The sequence below is a fragment of the Pogona vitticeps genome, chromosome 13, assembly GCF_051106095.1.
Source record: "Pogona vitticeps strain Pit_001003342236 chromosome 13, PviZW2.1, whole genome shotgun sequence".
Taxonomy (NCBI): Eukaryota; Metazoa; Chordata; class Lepidosauria; order Squamata; family Agamidae; genus Pogona; species Pogona vitticeps.
The window spans coordinates 15,104,661-15,122,223 of record NC_135795.1 but is presented as its reverse complement, the minus strand read 5'-3'; the positions used below and the strand labels follow the sequence as shown (position 1 = coordinate 15,122,223).

At 41.6% G+C, this 17,563-nt stretch overlaps 1 protein-coding gene across 2 annotated transcripts in view; it reads right to left on the bottom strand.

Annotated features, from left to right (window-relative positions):
- The window catches only part of MARF1 (meiosis regulator and mRNA stability factor 1), a 64,632-nt gene that overhangs the window by 22,071 nt on the left and 24,998 nt on the right, over nucleotides 1-17,563 (bottom strand). For both annotated transcript variants that reach the window (XM_072982576.2, XM_072982577.2), the window contains 14 exons: nucleotides 15,392-15,814; nucleotides 14,426-14,592; nucleotides 14,188-14,346; nucleotides 13,250-13,439; nucleotides 12,652-12,830; nucleotides 11,063-11,143; nucleotides 10,660-10,896; nucleotides 10,188-10,307; nucleotides 7,519-7,694; nucleotides 5,529-5,749; nucleotides 5,157-5,299; nucleotides 2,859-2,992; nucleotides 1,386-1,588; nucleotides 396-623 (listed from right to left, as the gene is read on the bottom strand). In XM_072982576.2, the coding sequence (XP_072838677.2) occupies nucleotides 396-623; nucleotides 1,386-1,588; nucleotides 2,859-2,992; nucleotides 5,157-5,299; nucleotides 5,529-5,749; nucleotides 7,519-7,694; nucleotides 10,188-10,307; nucleotides 10,660-10,896; nucleotides 11,063-11,143; nucleotides 12,652-12,830; nucleotides 13,250-13,439; nucleotides 14,188-14,346; nucleotides 14,426-14,592; nucleotides 15,392-15,814 (2,661 nt within the window). The remainder of the gene's footprint in view (nucleotides 1-395; nucleotides 624-1,385; nucleotides 1,589-2,858; nucleotides 2,993-5,156; nucleotides 5,300-5,528; nucleotides 5,750-7,518; nucleotides 7,695-10,187; nucleotides 10,308-10,659; nucleotides 10,897-11,062; nucleotides 11,144-12,651; nucleotides 12,831-13,249; nucleotides 13,440-14,187; nucleotides 14,347-14,425; nucleotides 14,593-15,391; nucleotides 15,815-17,563) is intronic.

Here is a 17,563-nt window from a genome sequence, read left to right as displayed (position 1 = left end):
TTGAGCATCATTTTTTTAGCTTGGGAAGTCAGAGCATTGGTCCTATAGTTGCTGCACCCCTTGGCATCTCCTTTCTTGGGGACTGAATATTGACAGTCTGTGGGCCATTGTTTTGTTTCCCCATATTTGTTGAAGTTGTAAGGTTTTTGATAGATTTCGTCTCAGTGGTTTGAAATGGTTCTACCGATAATCCAACTACCCTGGGTGATTTATTTCTTCCCAGTGATTTCAGAACATCTTTTATTTCACTTTCTAGTATTACAAGTATTACACCACAGGATTTCTCTTCAAAGGAGTATGCCATCCTTTGAAGAGAAATCCTCTCAACACTCCAGGGCTTCATCAAATCAACACTGCTCACACCAAGTTTTCTTATATTTCAAAGCAAACCTTACCTTGATAACATGGCAAAGTTTCTGCATTAGAGCTGGAACAGAGCCAACATCATAGTCCTGGAGACGCAGTGAGTAGCCAAACGTTTTAGCATATTCTGTAAGTACATCTGCCATCATAAGGCATTTGTCCTTCTGAGATCGGAGCAACTTAACAAACTGGGCAGCTAAAGCTTTCACCTGTTCTACATCAGTTAGAGTAAGCATCTTCTCTTCTCCACATTCCAGTACCTGAAGGTGAAAGTCAGTGCTATTAAGGAAATTACTGTATAGAGTGACCACAGAGAAAGTGGTGCTTGTGCACTATGGAAATGTAGTATTAGCAGTGTGTCGTTTTTCTTTGCAATTAAAGCTTCAAGACACCAATTGAAAAACCTTGCAACTCTTTTCCTCTCCAACTACTTACATAGGTATGCTAGCATTTTCAAAACAAACCAATTTATTTTCAAAGCCTGCCATGCATTAGAACAGTATGCTGAAAGAGGTGTTTTGTCTACTGCACACACTGGTCAATATCCAACACTAGACTTCCATAAACACAATCCAGTTGAGAGCACTTGCTTCCCTAACTCTGCATTACAGGAACTACATTTAAAACAACGGTGGAAGATCTGCCAGCCAGAGATTACAGTTCTACAGAGGATGGGTGCACCAAAAGGTTAGGACGAGCACATTTGACTCTGAAGGTCTTACTGGCAGTAAGTAAGCATTAGAAAAGGCATTTTAAATGTTTAGAATGGAAAACCTGAAACCAAGTGATGATGTCATGGGAAACCAGTGTGGCCACTCAAGGAACCCCAGAAAACAAGAATTAGCCACAAGGCCTGAGGCTTCCCACCTCTAACTTAAAACTGACCCATGTCTCTCACAACAAAGAAAGATTTTAATGGAGGATTTTGGAATTTTCCAAAATGTTAACAAAAACCATCAGAAGCAATCATGAACTTTGGGACTGCTAACTGCCCACCTCTGCCTAGGATATCTGCAGCCTACCTGCAAGACATCTGGTATGGCTTCAAAGAGTTCAAGTAGTTTGGTAAATCCATAATAGGCAAGTTTGCACTGGCGCCCAAAGTGATGGTGGTAGGACGGGATGAATTTATTGAAAGGCATGCGAAAATAAGGCTGATGGCGTAGCAAATCAACTACCTCCTTGGAGAACTGCTTTGTTCTTTCAATTTCCTCCTTGGTACGTTCTAAGAACAGTGAAGAAATGCAAAACTGAGAACTTGAGAAGTGGATGGGAAAAGGAATGCAAAAATAAGACCAATACAGTGGGGTCTTGAGTTACGAACGGCCCGAGGTACGAACTTTTTGAGTTACGTACTTCTCCGTCCACAAAAATCCATTTTGACTTGCGGACGGAGAATTGAGGTACGAACCCAAAAGTTTAAAAAAAAAGCGGGAAAGCACCTGGAGCCGGGTGGCGGCGGCGCGGCGAGAGGTGGCGGCGCTGCTCCTGATCCGGGATTGGGGCACCTCGGGGCTTTCCGGCCGCCAGAATTCCAGCCCAGCCAGGGCCTCTGCCTGTCCTGGGTGGGCCCCGCTGAGCCGAGCTCCGGCGGCGGTGGCAAAAGGCAGCGGCAAGGACAGCAGAGGAGCCTCCCAGCGCCCCGGTGAGACCGCGCGGGAGGGTGGGAGCGAGTTCGCAGGGATGGCACTGGCGCTGGGAGGGCTCCACGCCGGGGAAAAAGGCGGGCACGGGCGGTGGGTGATGGGAACAGGGGCTGGGGAAGGAGAGCGAGGAGGGCGAGTGCGGCGCGGTTGGGTGGGCGATGGCTGCCTGAATGAAGGGAAGCCGGCTGGGGCTGTAAACGGAGGCCGGGCGGGGAGGGAGGGAGCGCCGCGGGGGCCGGCTGCCTGTTCTGCCTTCCTGGGCTGGGGCTGTAAACGGAGGCCGGGCGGGGAGGGAGCGCCGCGGGGAGCCTTGATGGCCGGGCACCTTGTGCTGCTGCTGCTCCCATCTCCACCCAGCCCATTCTCCCCGGAGCTCGGAGGAAATGGCTGGGCTGCCTGTTTCGCCTTCCTGGGATTACAAAATATCCCCCTCTAGTGGCAGAAGGCAGAACAGCAGCTTCCCATTACTTTCTATGGACGCTAAGAGCAGATACGGATTACAATGGTTTTCAATGCATTCCTATGGGAATGCAGATTTTGACCTACGAACGTTTTGACTTGCGAACCACCTTCCAATACGGATTAAGTTCGCAAGTCAAGACCCCACTGTATTTAGCTCACTTAATACCTACAATACTAGCAATACTGGCTTTGTTTTGATAAACAGTGATATAGAAAATTCTTTAAGCAAATATAGTAAACACAAGTCCAAATCTATCACTGCCCATTTAAAGCTTTAACTCACTCAAAAGAAGCTACATAAACCTCAAGTCTAGCTCACATTAGCATTCCAATTCACTTATGGCCTTTTAAAAGAAGAGTTTGGAGTTCTTAAAAAAGAGGACATACCTCTCTTAGGGATACAAATTACCATTTCATTATCTTGCTGAGACAAACAGATTGTTGTGTCTGGAATTTCTGATATTAGATCCACCAACTCACAAACTCCATATTCAGTTACATCCCAGTCTTTTGAGAAACACCTACAGGTATGAGAAAGAAATGAGTTGCAAGTGCAGAATACTGATATTAAGACAGTGACACTGGCCTAAATGGAAATGTCAGAAGCACAAGACATTTCAATTAGCACACACAAAAAAAAACATTTAAGACTTTTGCAAATGATATTCAGCACAGGATGCAAATAACTTTCTATTGCCTGTAATTCTTCGTTGAAGTTCTTGGATTCAGTCAATCAGAAATAAGGAATTTAGTTAGGTAAACTAGATCAACATGTACAGTATATCACAGAACTGAATACACGCTCTCACATTTCATAAATATTTTAGTATATCTTTACATGTGACAAAACTGAAGAAATGACACTTGGCTACAATATAAAGCAGTGAGCACGCAGCTTGTATAACAGTGTAAATGTGCTGTCCCCTCAAAATAACACCACACACAGCCATTAACGTCTAAACCTCTGGCAAAAAGGTGAGTGCGCCCCTAAGTGACAAGGTCCAAATTGGGCACAAAGTGTCAATATTTTGTGTGGCCACCATTATTTTCCAGCACTGCCTTAACCCTCTTGGGCATGGAGTTCACCAGAGCTTCACAGGTTGCCCCTGGAGTCCTCTTCCACTCCTCCAGGATGACATCACAGAGCTGGTGGATGTTAAGAGACCCTGCACACTTCCACCTTCCATTTCAGGAAGCCCCACAGATGTTCAATAGGGTTTAGGTCTGGAGACATGCTTGGCCAGTCCATCACCTTTACCATCAGCTTCTTTAGCAAGGAAGTGGTCGTTTTGGAGGCGTGTTTGGGGTCATTGTCAGGTTGGAATACTGTCCTGCAGCCCGGTCTCGAAAGGGAGGGGATTATGCTCTAATTTGGTTTGTCACAGTACATGTTGGCCTTCATGGTTCCCTCAATGAACTGTACCTCTCCAGTGCTGGCAGCACTCACGCAGCCCCAGACCATGACGCTCCCACCACCACCATGCTTGACTGTAGGCACGACACACTCGTCTTTGTACTCCTCACCTGGCTGCCACAACACACGCTTGACACCATCTGAACCAAATACAGTAAGTTTATCTTGGTCTCATCGAATCAAAGGACATGGTTCCAGAAATCCATGTCCTTAGTCTGTTTGTCCGCAGCAAACCATGTGCAGGCTTTCTTGTGCATCATCTTTAGAAGAGGCTTCCTTCTGGGACGACAGCCCTGGAGACCAATTTGATGAAGTGTGCGACGTATGGCCTGAGCACTGACAGGCTGACCCTCCACCCCTTCAACCTCCGCAGCAATGCTGGCAGCACTCATACATCTATTTCCCAAAGCCAACCTCTGGATATGATGCTGAGCACAGGCACTCCTTTGGTCGACCGTGGTGAGGCCTGTTCTGAATGGAACCTGTCCTGTTAAACCACTGTATGATCTTGGCCACCGCGCTGCAGCTCAGTTTCAGGGGTTTGGCAATCTTCTGATAGCCAAGGCCATCTTTACGTAGCACAACAGTTCGTTTTTTCACATACTCAGATAGTTCATGACCATGAGGTGCCACGTGGAACTTCCAGTGACCGGTCTGAAAGAGTGAGAGCGATAGCACCTGCTCCCCCTTCACACCTGAGGCTTGTGACACTAACGGGTCTCATGACACCAGGGAGGGAAAACGGCTACTTGGGCCCAATTTGGACCTTGTCACTTAGGGGCGTACTCACTTTTGTTGCCAGTGGTTTAAACACTAATGGCTGTGTGCTGCGTTATTTTGAGGGGACAACACATTTACACTGTTCTACAAGCTGTATACATACTGCTTTACATTGTAGCCAAGTGTCATTTCTTCGGTGTTGACACATGAAAAGATATACTAAAATATTTATGAAATGTGAGGGCGTGCAGTCACTTCTCTGATATACTGTATGTACTGTGGGTCTAAAGCAGCAATCCACAAAGTGCTATCATCCCACCTTTAGTAATGGCCAGCCTCAGAAGTTTAGAAATTATTTTACCCTCTTATCATAATCTCCCCAAGTAGTTTTTATTACTGCCCTTCAGCAGTTTTGACTTGCACAACAAGCATTATTCCTCAAATTCTTATGTGAACTACCACTTCCTTGAATCCACAAAGGTTTAAATTAAACATTCCTGATATATTGGTAAGTTACCGTATGTATTTCCCACAACTATCTCTATACGTACCAGTGATAAGCCTGTAAGAACTCCCTTACAACAACTTGTTTACTGGCTTGGGACTTGAGAAGTTTCAGCAAGTCTTGAGTAAATCTCTTTACTTGAGCCCTGTGTGTTAAGGTTAACAAGCGCTTGGTACCTATCCCAAGAATCTAGAAAGAAAAATGAAACTTCTATGACATATACATTGTCTAAATGGGCAGGGTATAAATTAAATAAATAAATAAATATACAATTATTCTCCAGACAGATTTATCACTGTCCATGTATTTCCACAAAGTTACATTTTGTATCCTTGTTATGAAGGCTTCCCGTTCAAAGCCAGTCTTTTGAAGAATCAATATTGTTTCAGCAAGACTGTTGAAAGTAAACCAGACGTACCTGCAACACGTGAGGCACTGCTTCCAGCAATTCCATTAACTTGGAGTATCCATAGTCAGACACGCGACATTGCTTTGCAAAATGATGATGGTATGTTGGGATGAATTTACTGACTGGCATGATACATGAAGGTTGATTTTTAAGGAGATCAATCACTTCTCTGCTGAACTGAATAAGCTGTGGGTTACCTACAGGACTTTTTGAGCGCAGAAGCCAAGGCTCTAGAACAGAAAACACACAGGTGCTCAGAGGAAAGGGGCAGAAATGTAAGATGATGAATATCACAGCTCAAATTAGGAACAGAGTATAAAAGGAACACTGGGTTTAAGAAAGGTATTTCACACACACATTTCAAGGGACCACTTATTTGTCACCACTGAAAAATTACTTATTTTACTGATTTATCTTTTGTCCCACCCATCTAGTGGCAAGCCCCTACTCTGGGCAGCTTGCAACAAAAGAATACATGAAATAAATATCGAAGAAAAGGAAACATCTCACTCCCATAATCCCTTGTGTCACATATAAACGCTCGGGGCGGCTAGCTGTAACATCATAGGTTGGGAGGTGTGGGTGGGATGGCAGTTTGCTCTGAGGGAGAGCTGCTCTACGGAGCTTCAGTTATATGGTTGAGGGCTTTGAATATCAACATCAGCCCCTTGAAGTTGGCCAAGAAGCATACTGGCAGCCAATGCAAATGAGATAGAACAGGGGAAATATAAGCATACTTAGAGGTCCCCAATATTTCATGAGTGGAACAGCCTGACATTACGATGTTTGGTTGATTACAAGGATTGGTGCAATGTGACTGCGAAGGGACATTTTTGTAGCTTGGTTATGAGCTTTGTTTTTAACCATTCATGTGAGTGATAAAAAGAGATTTTTCAAGAGGCTCTCATCCTAGGCAGGGTTCTACAGCTACTCTGTTGTCACTGGCAACCATGAATTTCTTAGGAATGACTATCTTGTTCTAGCATGAAAAGATACTCTCCTGCCAAGTCACCCAAGTTTTCCATGCATCAAAAACGAACTCAGGGAACAAGAGGTCTCTTGATAGCAAAGAAACCCCAGGACTCACCACCAATAATCCTCACACATATACCTGCGATACTTAAGAGGGAAACTGGCTTGCCTTTTCACTTCACCTCAATGTTTGGAGGCGGCCAAATGCTCCCAATGCCCGGCCTAGCAATGAAGCCACGGCGAGTTATTACAACCAGTTTGCCCTTTTGCTCAACTCTCCTGCTTCCTGGGATCTCCCTTCCCAGGCCACCCTACAAAAACAAACCAATTTTCCTGTCTGAGTGTGTGGTTTTGATTGCAGCTCAAACCTGACAATTTCATCAAAAAAATTCATTCTGGAACTGACGGAATGTCTGTGATATAACTGAAGCTCCATAGAAACAAGTGCAATACATTACTAATAAGGCCAGAAAAAGAATAGAATGAAGGCATAATTTAAATTTTGGCAAGTATCTTTCAATCTGTCATGGGTTAACTACAGTGTCTAAATCCAGTTGCATTCTTACATAAAAGAAGTAACTTCTGGATGAAAATTGTCTCAAGTTAAGAAATCTCAGCTGGACTCTGGTTGTGACAGAAAATGTCTATGGAGACTTAAGGCAATTCACTTTCGTAAGTCAATGCCTTTTAAATAACAGCACAAGAGGATTCCAGCTAGCATCACAGATGTCAATCTTAACCATACTAAATTAAAACAAAATGTCCACTGATACAAGGGTTTCGTTTGCCTTTGAAAGTGAGCAGGAAGTAAGGGATTCTTTTCAATATTTGGTCTTCCCTTTCTGTCTGTCCAACAGCCTCTGACTACATTTATTTAAAAATATATAGCATCCTTCATTATCCAAACAGTTGTATTATAGCCCATGAATCACAGAAGGGATTACAATTGATTATAATCACTAATATCAAGAATAAGAACCCAACAAATAAACAAGAGAGTCTATTTTAAAAAAAAGGAAGTGTGTACCTGCAGTGGGAGGTGGTGGCTTGTTATGTATCCACTTTACAACTTTAATGCCGTTTTGTGCAGTGACAATATTAACACCAGGAACACATGTGATAAGATGCTCCAGAGGAACACCTCCCTGACCTTCCAGTACCATTTCCAAATTGCTAAATTCTGAGGCGTAGCAGTCAGGAAAGCTGTAAAACACACATTAAAACACTAAAACGTTAGACCAGTCCTTTAAGCCTCGTTTTTCAGCCTTTTTGTTTATAACATAATGGGCTAATGACATCATCAGCCACTGCAACTTTTCCAAAATAAAAAAGTCACCCTGGCAGCAGTGCATTAACCCTGTCTCCCACTAGGTCCCAAGGCCCCCTACAGCTTCTCCACAATCAAACTGAATCAATGGGACCTGGGGGAGTGAGGTGGGGGAGGAAACGTGGACATTTTTAATTTCTGAAAAACTGCTACAGCTGACAATGACATCAGCTTTATGCATCGTAAATTGCACAACAGGATTTCAACCACATTAGATAAACCTTACAGCAAGGTATTAGCTCTCCAAGCTTGTCTATAAGGGGTTATCTTATTACAATATGAAATTGATCTGTTACTGGCATGACCTTCATCTGAGGTAACCTATGTCTGCCTCTGGATCAAATTTATTTATTTATTTATTTATTTATTGGACTTATATACCGCCCCATAGCGCTACAAGCACTCTCCGGGCGGTTTACAATTTTAATTATAAAGGCTACACATTGCCCCCCCAGCAAGCTGGGTACTCATTTTACCGACCTCGGAAGGATGGAAGGCTGAGTCAACCTTGAGCCGGCTACCTGGGATTTGAACCCCAGGTCGTGAGCACAGTTTTAGCTGCAGTACAGCATTTTAACCACTGCGCCACGAGGCATTCATTTGGAAATTTAGGAATTTGGAGTCACACTTTGGTCTGCAAGCAAAGTTGTAAAACTGCCTTTTGTTAATGCCTATCCTTTAATTTGTATTCCTGCACTGAGCTGGACTTGATGGCCTTTATAAGCTCCTTCCAACTTCATGATTCTATGATAATATTATGTTTTATGACTAATTGCTACAGAAGACAGTTGCTACATATTTTATGACCCATGTAGTTTACCCTGAAAAGCAGGATTGGTAATTTTGATGGTATGTATGGAGATATATGGGCTGTTGTGGCACTGCAGGTTGAACTGCAAAAGCCTCTGGGCTGCAAGATCAGCAGTTCGAATCCACACGACGGAGTGAGCTCCCGTCGCTTGTCCCAGCTCCTGCCAACCTAGCAGTTCAAAAGCATGTAAAAATGCGAGTAGATAAATAGGTGTACCACCTCGACAGGAAGGTTAACGGCGTTCCATGTCTAGTCGCACTGGCCACGTGACCACAGAAACTGCCTACGGACAAACGTTGGCTCTACGGCTTGGAAACGAGGATGAGCATCATGCCTTAGAGTCAGACACAACTGAACAAATTATCAAGGGGAACCTTTAGCTTTACCTTTACGGAGATAAATGTTATGAATAGCTGCTCATCTCACTTCTGTTCTCAATATCTTCTAATAACAGTCACCCTGCTTTTTCTTTGCATTAGTTAATGGTTCTGCCTTTGTCTATGTTCCTGCTCTCCTTTAAGAACATTCAGTAGCAGGCCAGACATTCTTGGGTCCTAGGCTGCCAGATCAGACCGCTGTGTGTTTCCCATGTCTGTTAACAGAGGGGACACCACATGCTGCAGCAAACTAGAACTGTATTTCTGACAAAGGTCAGCAAGGCCCAGTGGCATGGAAAGCATACCAGGGACCAGCACCCAACAAATAGAAGGCAAAAACTGGGGTAATTTCTGATCTCTTCAAAAGCTAGGTAGTGCAAAGTAGTTTTATTAACGAGAAAATAAAAACACCTACAAGCTTACAATTTAAACAGCACTCTGGTAACATATAAAAGGGCACAACATGGGGGAAACAGACGACAGACCAAAATCTTAAAAGGCATGTTCTCCGTTAAAAAAACAGGAAAGTAGTGGTTGGGGACTGGACGTTGTAGGAGTTATTAAAAACTAGTGGAAGTGGCAAGATATAAAGGAGGCAACTCTTAAAGGAGGGAAGAGAAAACTACCATCGAGTAGAGAGGGAGGAAGAACAGTGTAAGCAATTATTTGAAGCATAGTTTTTCCTTGTCTATTGCAGGCCAAGGAAACTACCAAAAGGCTACGCTGAAAAGGACTAGCAGCATCCAGTGCTTATACCATGTTAGCTGAGAATTCAGGATGCGGTGAGGATTGTATCGCTTGCAGAATGTCGTCTTTTCAAAGACAAGGTTACACAAAAGGAATGCCAAAATATGAAGGCTTGATCTCAGGGGAAGGAAGGGAGAGAGTGAGCCGAGCACCAGTGGTGAGGAAGGGATTGACTCACTAGTCTGGACACTCTCAACGTGTCCCCATAACCAACACAATTCTGGAGAACAAGCAGGAAGACATGACCTTTGGTACCTTACTATTAGGAAGTCCTTGCATTTAGATTTCTGAGTGCATACCATGCATGGTCATATAACAAGCAGAATGCTTGAATTCTAAGATGCATTTGAATCTTAAAAAAGACTTAATGTGTTTATGTGGGAAATGATTTCATACAGTTCCTTTGAGAAACAGAACTATAGTGATGGTTTTACCTCAATAATGGCACTGTCCCCTCATGGGTCTGCAACAAGCTATGAACTTGTGGCGCAAAAGCCTTCAGAGACAAAATCACAAAGGGAACTTTGTAGGAGTCAGGATCAAAGTCATGTTCACTAGGGGGAAAAAAGCAAAAACGCAAGTTTAAGATGTTTGATATTGGGCTGGGTAGAGAAAGTATACATTTCAAGCAGCTCATGGGAGTTTTCAAAAGCCAGAAAAGCTACTGTTAAGTCATTACTATTTAGTTTTACATTGAAAACATTTTTAGAGAGAAGTCTTCTTCTCTAGTGTTATAAACAATAAAAATAACAATTTTGGAACTGCATAGCTTAAAAAAATCCAAGACACATACAAAGTAGAAACATAGACTTTCTAAATTTTTGAATGCATTCAACTTACCACATTATTTTAAGTATGAGCAACTCCAATTCCAGAATAAGATGAAGAATCTGAAACACAGTTTACCTGAATTCTTTATTTGTGCAGTGCTGCTTACAAATGGGTTCATGATATTCCAGTTCTTCAAATATAATAGGACTGCAGTTAGCAGAAGAGCCATCATGAGATTGTGAAGACCCCAGGGGACTCTGCCTAGCTTGGCTACTAAGCAAGAGGCACACAAGACGACCATTGCCTTGATCACGGATTGCTAAAACATCAGTTAATCTGTACAAGTCTGATACATTTAATTTGTGTCCAAACCTAGGAATAAAAATATTTAAAGGATTAAGTAAACAAGAAGGGGTAAGCAATGCTGCAGTCCTGCCAAGAATACTGGTTTCAAAACTACTATAATCCATAAAACAGACCACTACAGGCACATGTGATTTATTTAAATTAAACCTGGTGCACAAATTTCAAAACTTACTTTTTCTCATAGATCTCTGTGAACTTGAAAAGAGGCAGACAACAAGCTGGAGCATCCTGAAGGATAGACATTGCTTCTGCACTACAAATGGAAATATTCCAGTGTTAGAATAGGCACAATGGATCACTGCCTTTCCTATCTATTTTTATCTTGGCTTGGCCTATATCCACATTTTTCCCTTCAAAAGTGCACGGGTACAATTTAGGTGTTTTAATTCTTCAGGAATGACACTTCAACTTGATGGACCCATCTACTGCATGCAGCTATAGTAGGACACCCATATCCTCTGGGGATTGCTTCAAAGCCCCCCATGGATACTGAACACTGTGGATAATAGCAAATGGTAAAAGGGAAAAAAACTGAAAATTTATGTTCACATTTATTACCAGGGTTGACCACTAGAAGGGTACCAGAGACTATGCTATGTATTCTTCACTAACAAGTATTCATAGCATGGTCTGTCTCCCTCTAATGGCTGGTTCTGATAATACATGTGAAAATCATTTTTTCTGGATTTTTTTACTTTTAGTATTTTTAATATTTTCAGACCATAGGTAAGTGAAACTGCAGATATTGACCCCGCAGATACAGGGTCCTACTTTACTGCTAACATCTTAACTAAGCACTCTCAATTTTGATGAAGGATGTAAGGAAAGCTAAATTGGTGATTCCTACATCAATGACTGATCTCCATCCAAATGAACAGAATCTCATTCTTGCAGCATCTGCTTTTGTGCTTATCCTAACCTAGTGAGCTTTTTGGAAGTAGTGCTGTCTGAATTAACTATTTCCCATCTTTCTCAGCAAACACTGCAGACAAATCCCTCCTTCCACCTTTTAATAATTTTATCTGAAGACTAAGAGCCCCTCCTGGCATCCTCTACACTCTTCTTCAAGCTCATGCCTCTTCAGATATGTGGGACAAATCTAAATGGCGAGGGACAGCAATACAGTACTTGATACCAAATAGAACCATGCAAACATTAAGATCTGCCAAGCAAGCTCTCATCTGTATTTCACCATCAGAAGGAGTACACCATTTATAGCAACCCTGCCAGAGGGGGTCCTCTTGGCCCCACTGCCCAGGTGTGGGGTGCTCTTCCCTTGAAAGCCAGCAAGCTTTCATGTTAGCTTTGTTTTTGTTTAGTTGTTAAGTCGTGTCCGACTCTTTGTAATCCCATGGACCAGAGCATGCCATGTTAGCCTTAGTTCTATGAATGTTAAAATGAGGCTGTTCAACCTAGATTTCAGGAGTGTAATTCACAGCCAGCTTTCCACCTATTGGACAGCTGTTTCTACTTTAGTTTTCTTGAATTCTGCTCAGATACACAAATAATTTAGAATTGTTCTATTGCCTGCATGCCACCCTAAGATCTCCTGATTAGGGATGGAAATATTTTAAAATAAATAAACTGCCATCAACCCCAACTAGCCTAACAAGTGGATATGGACAATAGTTATAATTTTCATACATCTGGATGGAACCATTTTGGGGAAGGCTGCTTCTGGATAAAAGTTTGAGATGCCCAGTTTTATAAAGGTCCTCAATTTTCCATTGACAGTGAAACAGAAGACTGTATCTTTTTTACCTAACTAATGTGAGAGATTTATTGGTAGTGCCTGTAGCAAGTGAGACCTGGATCCTCTTACTGCCAATTTTACATCTATGAAGACTGTTGACAGCGCTGATTGCTTCTTGTAGATTCTCCATCTGAACAATTGCCTTCAGCTGATAGTCAGTATGAGGACTGAGTTCTACAGTCTTTACCTACAGTTAGAAATCAATAACGAAACATCACACATTGAAAATCTGAGCTAATCGTTACCATGAATATGCATAGTATTTCAAGTTCACCCATCATTGGCAAAGAACTGAGATGGCAACAATGGAAAGCCAAGCCATTATAAATGCTTGCAGGCATTTAATGCTTTTTAGATAATTTCAAAATATAATGTATACATATTACTCTGTAAAAGGCAACAGAACAAAACACTTTGTCTTTCACTTTTTAGTGCTTACTCATTTTTCATTTACTGTACCAAATTGGTTATGCAAAGACTTTACTAATCAACTGTCACAGGTTGTTCCTGAACAGCCGTTAAAAGAACAATATTGTAAGCATTTGGATACTAATTTATGTGATGACACCAACAAAAAAATTGAGTAAAGCCATTGTTTCAGCTTACCTTGCCATGCCTAGAGAACGTTTCTTGTAAGGTCTGTTGCAAATCTTTCCTGGACAATCTGTAATCTATATTGCTGATTTGGATATCCACTCCATTTGCATATGGATCTAAACAATCTACATTACCAGTATGATTGATGACATTGAAAATGAGAGGAGATGATCTGCTTGAGATGTTTGGTGACACACTCCTGGTGAAGAGAGGTTGGGGAGAAAAAGCAGCATATAAACATTCATTCTAAAATATAATACACGCATGCAGAGATTAGGCATTTAGATTCAGAAGCAGAAACACCTTTCCTCAAAATAATGGAGACTTTCTTTTAAATGGAGTAACACTTCAGACTTACAATGTCCAATATGATTGTTTCAAAGCATATGGGTTGGGTTTGCACATTTTTCTTCACCTGAAAAGGTAGTTAAAAGCCCTTTGCCATCCCTTAGAAGACACTAGTCTCACATTTTTGTGCTCAAAACACACTTTCCCAGAGATGGGAAAGGCATGTCTCCCCAGGTCACATATTACAGAAATGAGTCCTCCAGGGTAGTCAGTGTTATCTTTCTATTCCTCCTAGACAAAGAACTAGTCTCTTTTACTTGCCCAGGAATCCAGCCAATGAGTAACACATTTTCAGCACTCAGAGGAGCACAATGGAATGAAGCAAACAGCAAAGAGTCACTGGCTCAAGGGTGCGCCATGTGTTTCATGGCTCAGGGAGACGAGTGCCTCCAATCTCTCAAGCTCTAGCCAAATGCCATTCTTGTAATGCCATCCTGAATCCCAAGGGTCTGCAGTTAAGTCCTCCCCATTCAATAGGACCAACAGCCAAGTCGGACTAGAGGCCAACATATGTTGAAGGTCTCAGCTGGTGTAACCCTGTATAATGCCAAAGTCACTTAAATGTGAACAGTGATCGCAACTATAGCTGATATAGTTACCTGGAAGACCAGCAGCTCTGAGATACTAGAATCGGACTGAGCTGCCTTGATGTGGCGAGCATGTTAAAAGCAGATGGGTAGCTAACTTGGAACACATCATCCTTTTCTTTTTTCTCCACGGGGGAATTGTTGACACTTCTGGCTGTAAATAAATCTTTCCTGTATTAAAGAAAAATGCTATTATTAAGTTATCAGGCTGGCTCATATTATGGCAAAAACTGAGTCACACCTGACATACTTTTGACTGCTTTTATGAAGACATTCTCCTGCTCCTGCCTTTTTGGTTGCTACAGGTATACAGTTTGCTGCATAAGAGTTGTTTTGCAAGGCAGTAACATCCTCTTTTAACTGGCCTTGGCGGTTCTCAGAGTTTCTCACAGTTTTTGACTCTAGACGACACAGTTCCTTGAAGAAAAACATATAAATCAACAAACAAGATGATTTAAGAATTCAGTTCTAAGTATGTGGAAATCAAAACAGTTCTGATTTTAAAAGATACATTTTCTTAGCATTCACATCGTTTGCGTAACATACATTCAGCTGAATACAACTAGGCACTCAATATGCAGGTGTTGAGCTTGGTGTGTGTGACACACAGAAAGCAACATGGTTCCACTCTACTCTATCCACATGTAATTGGTACATAAATAAACTCCTGCATAGAGTAAACATTTCGGAAATGTACACAAAAATGTGGATGACTTAAAATATTGGAAAAAATGCTACAATAAAAAATAATGGTTATAGTTTATTATTGCGTATGCATAAATACGTATGTACAAGCAAAAGTGCTTCTGCTTGTTCAAGGACTCTTATGGATTCTTTCCCAAAGGTTTTAGTGTCTTCCTCTGGATTTTTTTAAAATTTTACTTTCTAATCTATCTGTATGAAATATTTAGGAACATATACTTACATGCCCCTAAAATAATCAAAGATAAAGAAGGATGGTTATGGAAGACAGACTACTTCAATAAAAACACCTCAAAGACATTATTCTGCTAGCTTTCATGGCTATGAACAAAGAAATATGAAATGCTTTATTAAGCTTCCGAAATGATAGTAACCAGAGGTGGGGAACCTCTGCCTTCCCCTGCCCAATATTTATAAACTTAAAGCCCTTTAGCTCTAGTTATGTGCAACCCACGATGAGACTGTGCTATTGACTACACTTAGCAGATCTTGGTGGGAATTCTGAAATTAGTACCTGTAAGCTCTTAACACCTGTGTTCTTTGAAGCCGTCGGGCCTTTTCCCGTTACAACTTTGGCGGTGGAAGACTGATCATTCGACTCTTTGTTCACAAGGCACAGCTTTGTGTTCTTGTTCACTTTTTTCGGAGATTTCACTTTCTCTGCTCCAGTAGCACTCACATTCCTGGTTTCCGTAAGCTCCTTGTTTTTAGGTGTAAAAGACACAACAATTCTATTGCCGAAGACATCTTCATTCTCCATTCTCTTCTGAGCTCGCTCAGCACTATCCTGGTTTAAGAAGCGGAGGATTGCACTGCTGCCAGAAATAGTCAATACTTTCCCCCCACAGTTATCTGACAAACGCCGGAGTCTGTAGCAAACACTTTTGCTGTCCCGGTTAGTTGGCAGGTTGTAAACATACAGTAGAGTATGGCATGTCTGGTTTAGAAAACAAAGAATTTCAATTGGCTTCTGGAGGAGCAAGGAAACAGAATTGTAGCTAAACAAGGATTTTGTACTGTACACTAAGAAATACTGACAGACCGTGTTAGAAACTATTTTGGGTGAAGGAAAATCTGACCCATGTTCAGCAAGCACTACTCATGTCTTCGAATGATGCAGGACGAACATCCTGGGAGCACCTTGTTCCACATGGCTTCAGAGTAAGATGGGATGAGCACCCACAATGCATCCAGTAACAAGTCTCAGATGGTACTACCACCTCCCACCTCTAAATTACCTTCCCTTCCCCTATTATTAAACTGGCCCTCTACCTGTTTGAGCCTATAGCTCCCATCAAGGGCGCCTATTATTTCTAATTGGAAGGGACTACTGAGTATAAACGAGCCAGAATCCAACTGAACGTGTATGACAGCACAATCCAATGGCATGAATTTCAGTGGCAAAGAGCAACCAGTTCAGAAACTAGTATTTTTTATTTTGCCATACGACATGACCAGAGTGAGACAAATACAACTGCTGATTCCTTAGCTAGCGAGCAGCAATTTGGCACTGAGATTTTACACTGCAGGACTAATGCTGCCACATGTAGACAATAGGATTCTGGTCATGATGTAATGAACAGGTGGGAGAAAGATAAGCAGGAGTTGGAGCATGCCACCTCATCCAGTTGTGGGTGTTCGTGAACATGAAGCGGAAGCCACACCTGAACATGGACCAGACCAAATGGGCGGGATATAAATCAAATAAATAAATAAATAAAAAATAAATAAAATAATAAATAAATCTAGCCTTATACTAAGAATGTCACAATAACAGGACATTTTAAGAAAATGTGATATTCAAAAGGACTTCAAATTCTGTATCAAATTTAGATCTTTTGAGTGCATGTAATACTCAAGCCTTACACTCATAATGATATTTTGAGAGTAACGCCAGTGTATTCAAATGAAAAGGAACAACAAGTAGGTTTGGCCTTGGAGTTCAAAATGAAGCAGGACAAAGGCTAATAAGAGTTTTGTCAAGAGAACAAGCTGGTTATCAAAAACACTCTTTTCCAACAACACAAGAGGTGACTCTACACATGGACATCACCAGATGGGCAATACCGAAATCAGATTGATTATGCTCTCTGCAGCCAAAGATGGAAAAACTCTATACAGTCAGCAAAAACAAGACCTGGAGCTGATTGTGGCTCTGATCATCAGCTTCTTATAGCAAAACACAAACTTAAACTGAAGAAAGTAGGGGGAAAACTGGGCTAGTGAGGTATAATCTAAACCAAATCCCTTATGAATACACAATGGAAGTGAAGAACAGATTTAAGGAACTCGATTTGGTGGACAGAGTGCCTGAGGAACTATGGATAGAGGCTCGTAACATTGTACAGGAGGCAGCAACAAAGGCCATCCCAAAGAAAAGGAAATGCAAGAAAGTAAAGTGGCTGTCCAAGGAGGCCTTATAAATAGCAGAGAAGGGAAACAAAATGCAAGGGAGATAGAGAAAGTTACAAAAAATTTAATGTAGACTTCCAAAGAATAGCAAGTAAAGACAAGAGGGCCTACTTAAATTAACATTGCAAAGAAATAGAGGAAAATAATAGAAAGGGAAAAAACAGAGATCTCTTCAAGAAAAATGAAAATGTTAAAGGAACATTTTGTGCAAAGATGGACATGAAAAAGGACAAAAATGGTAGGGACCTAACAGAAGCAGAAGACATCAAGAACA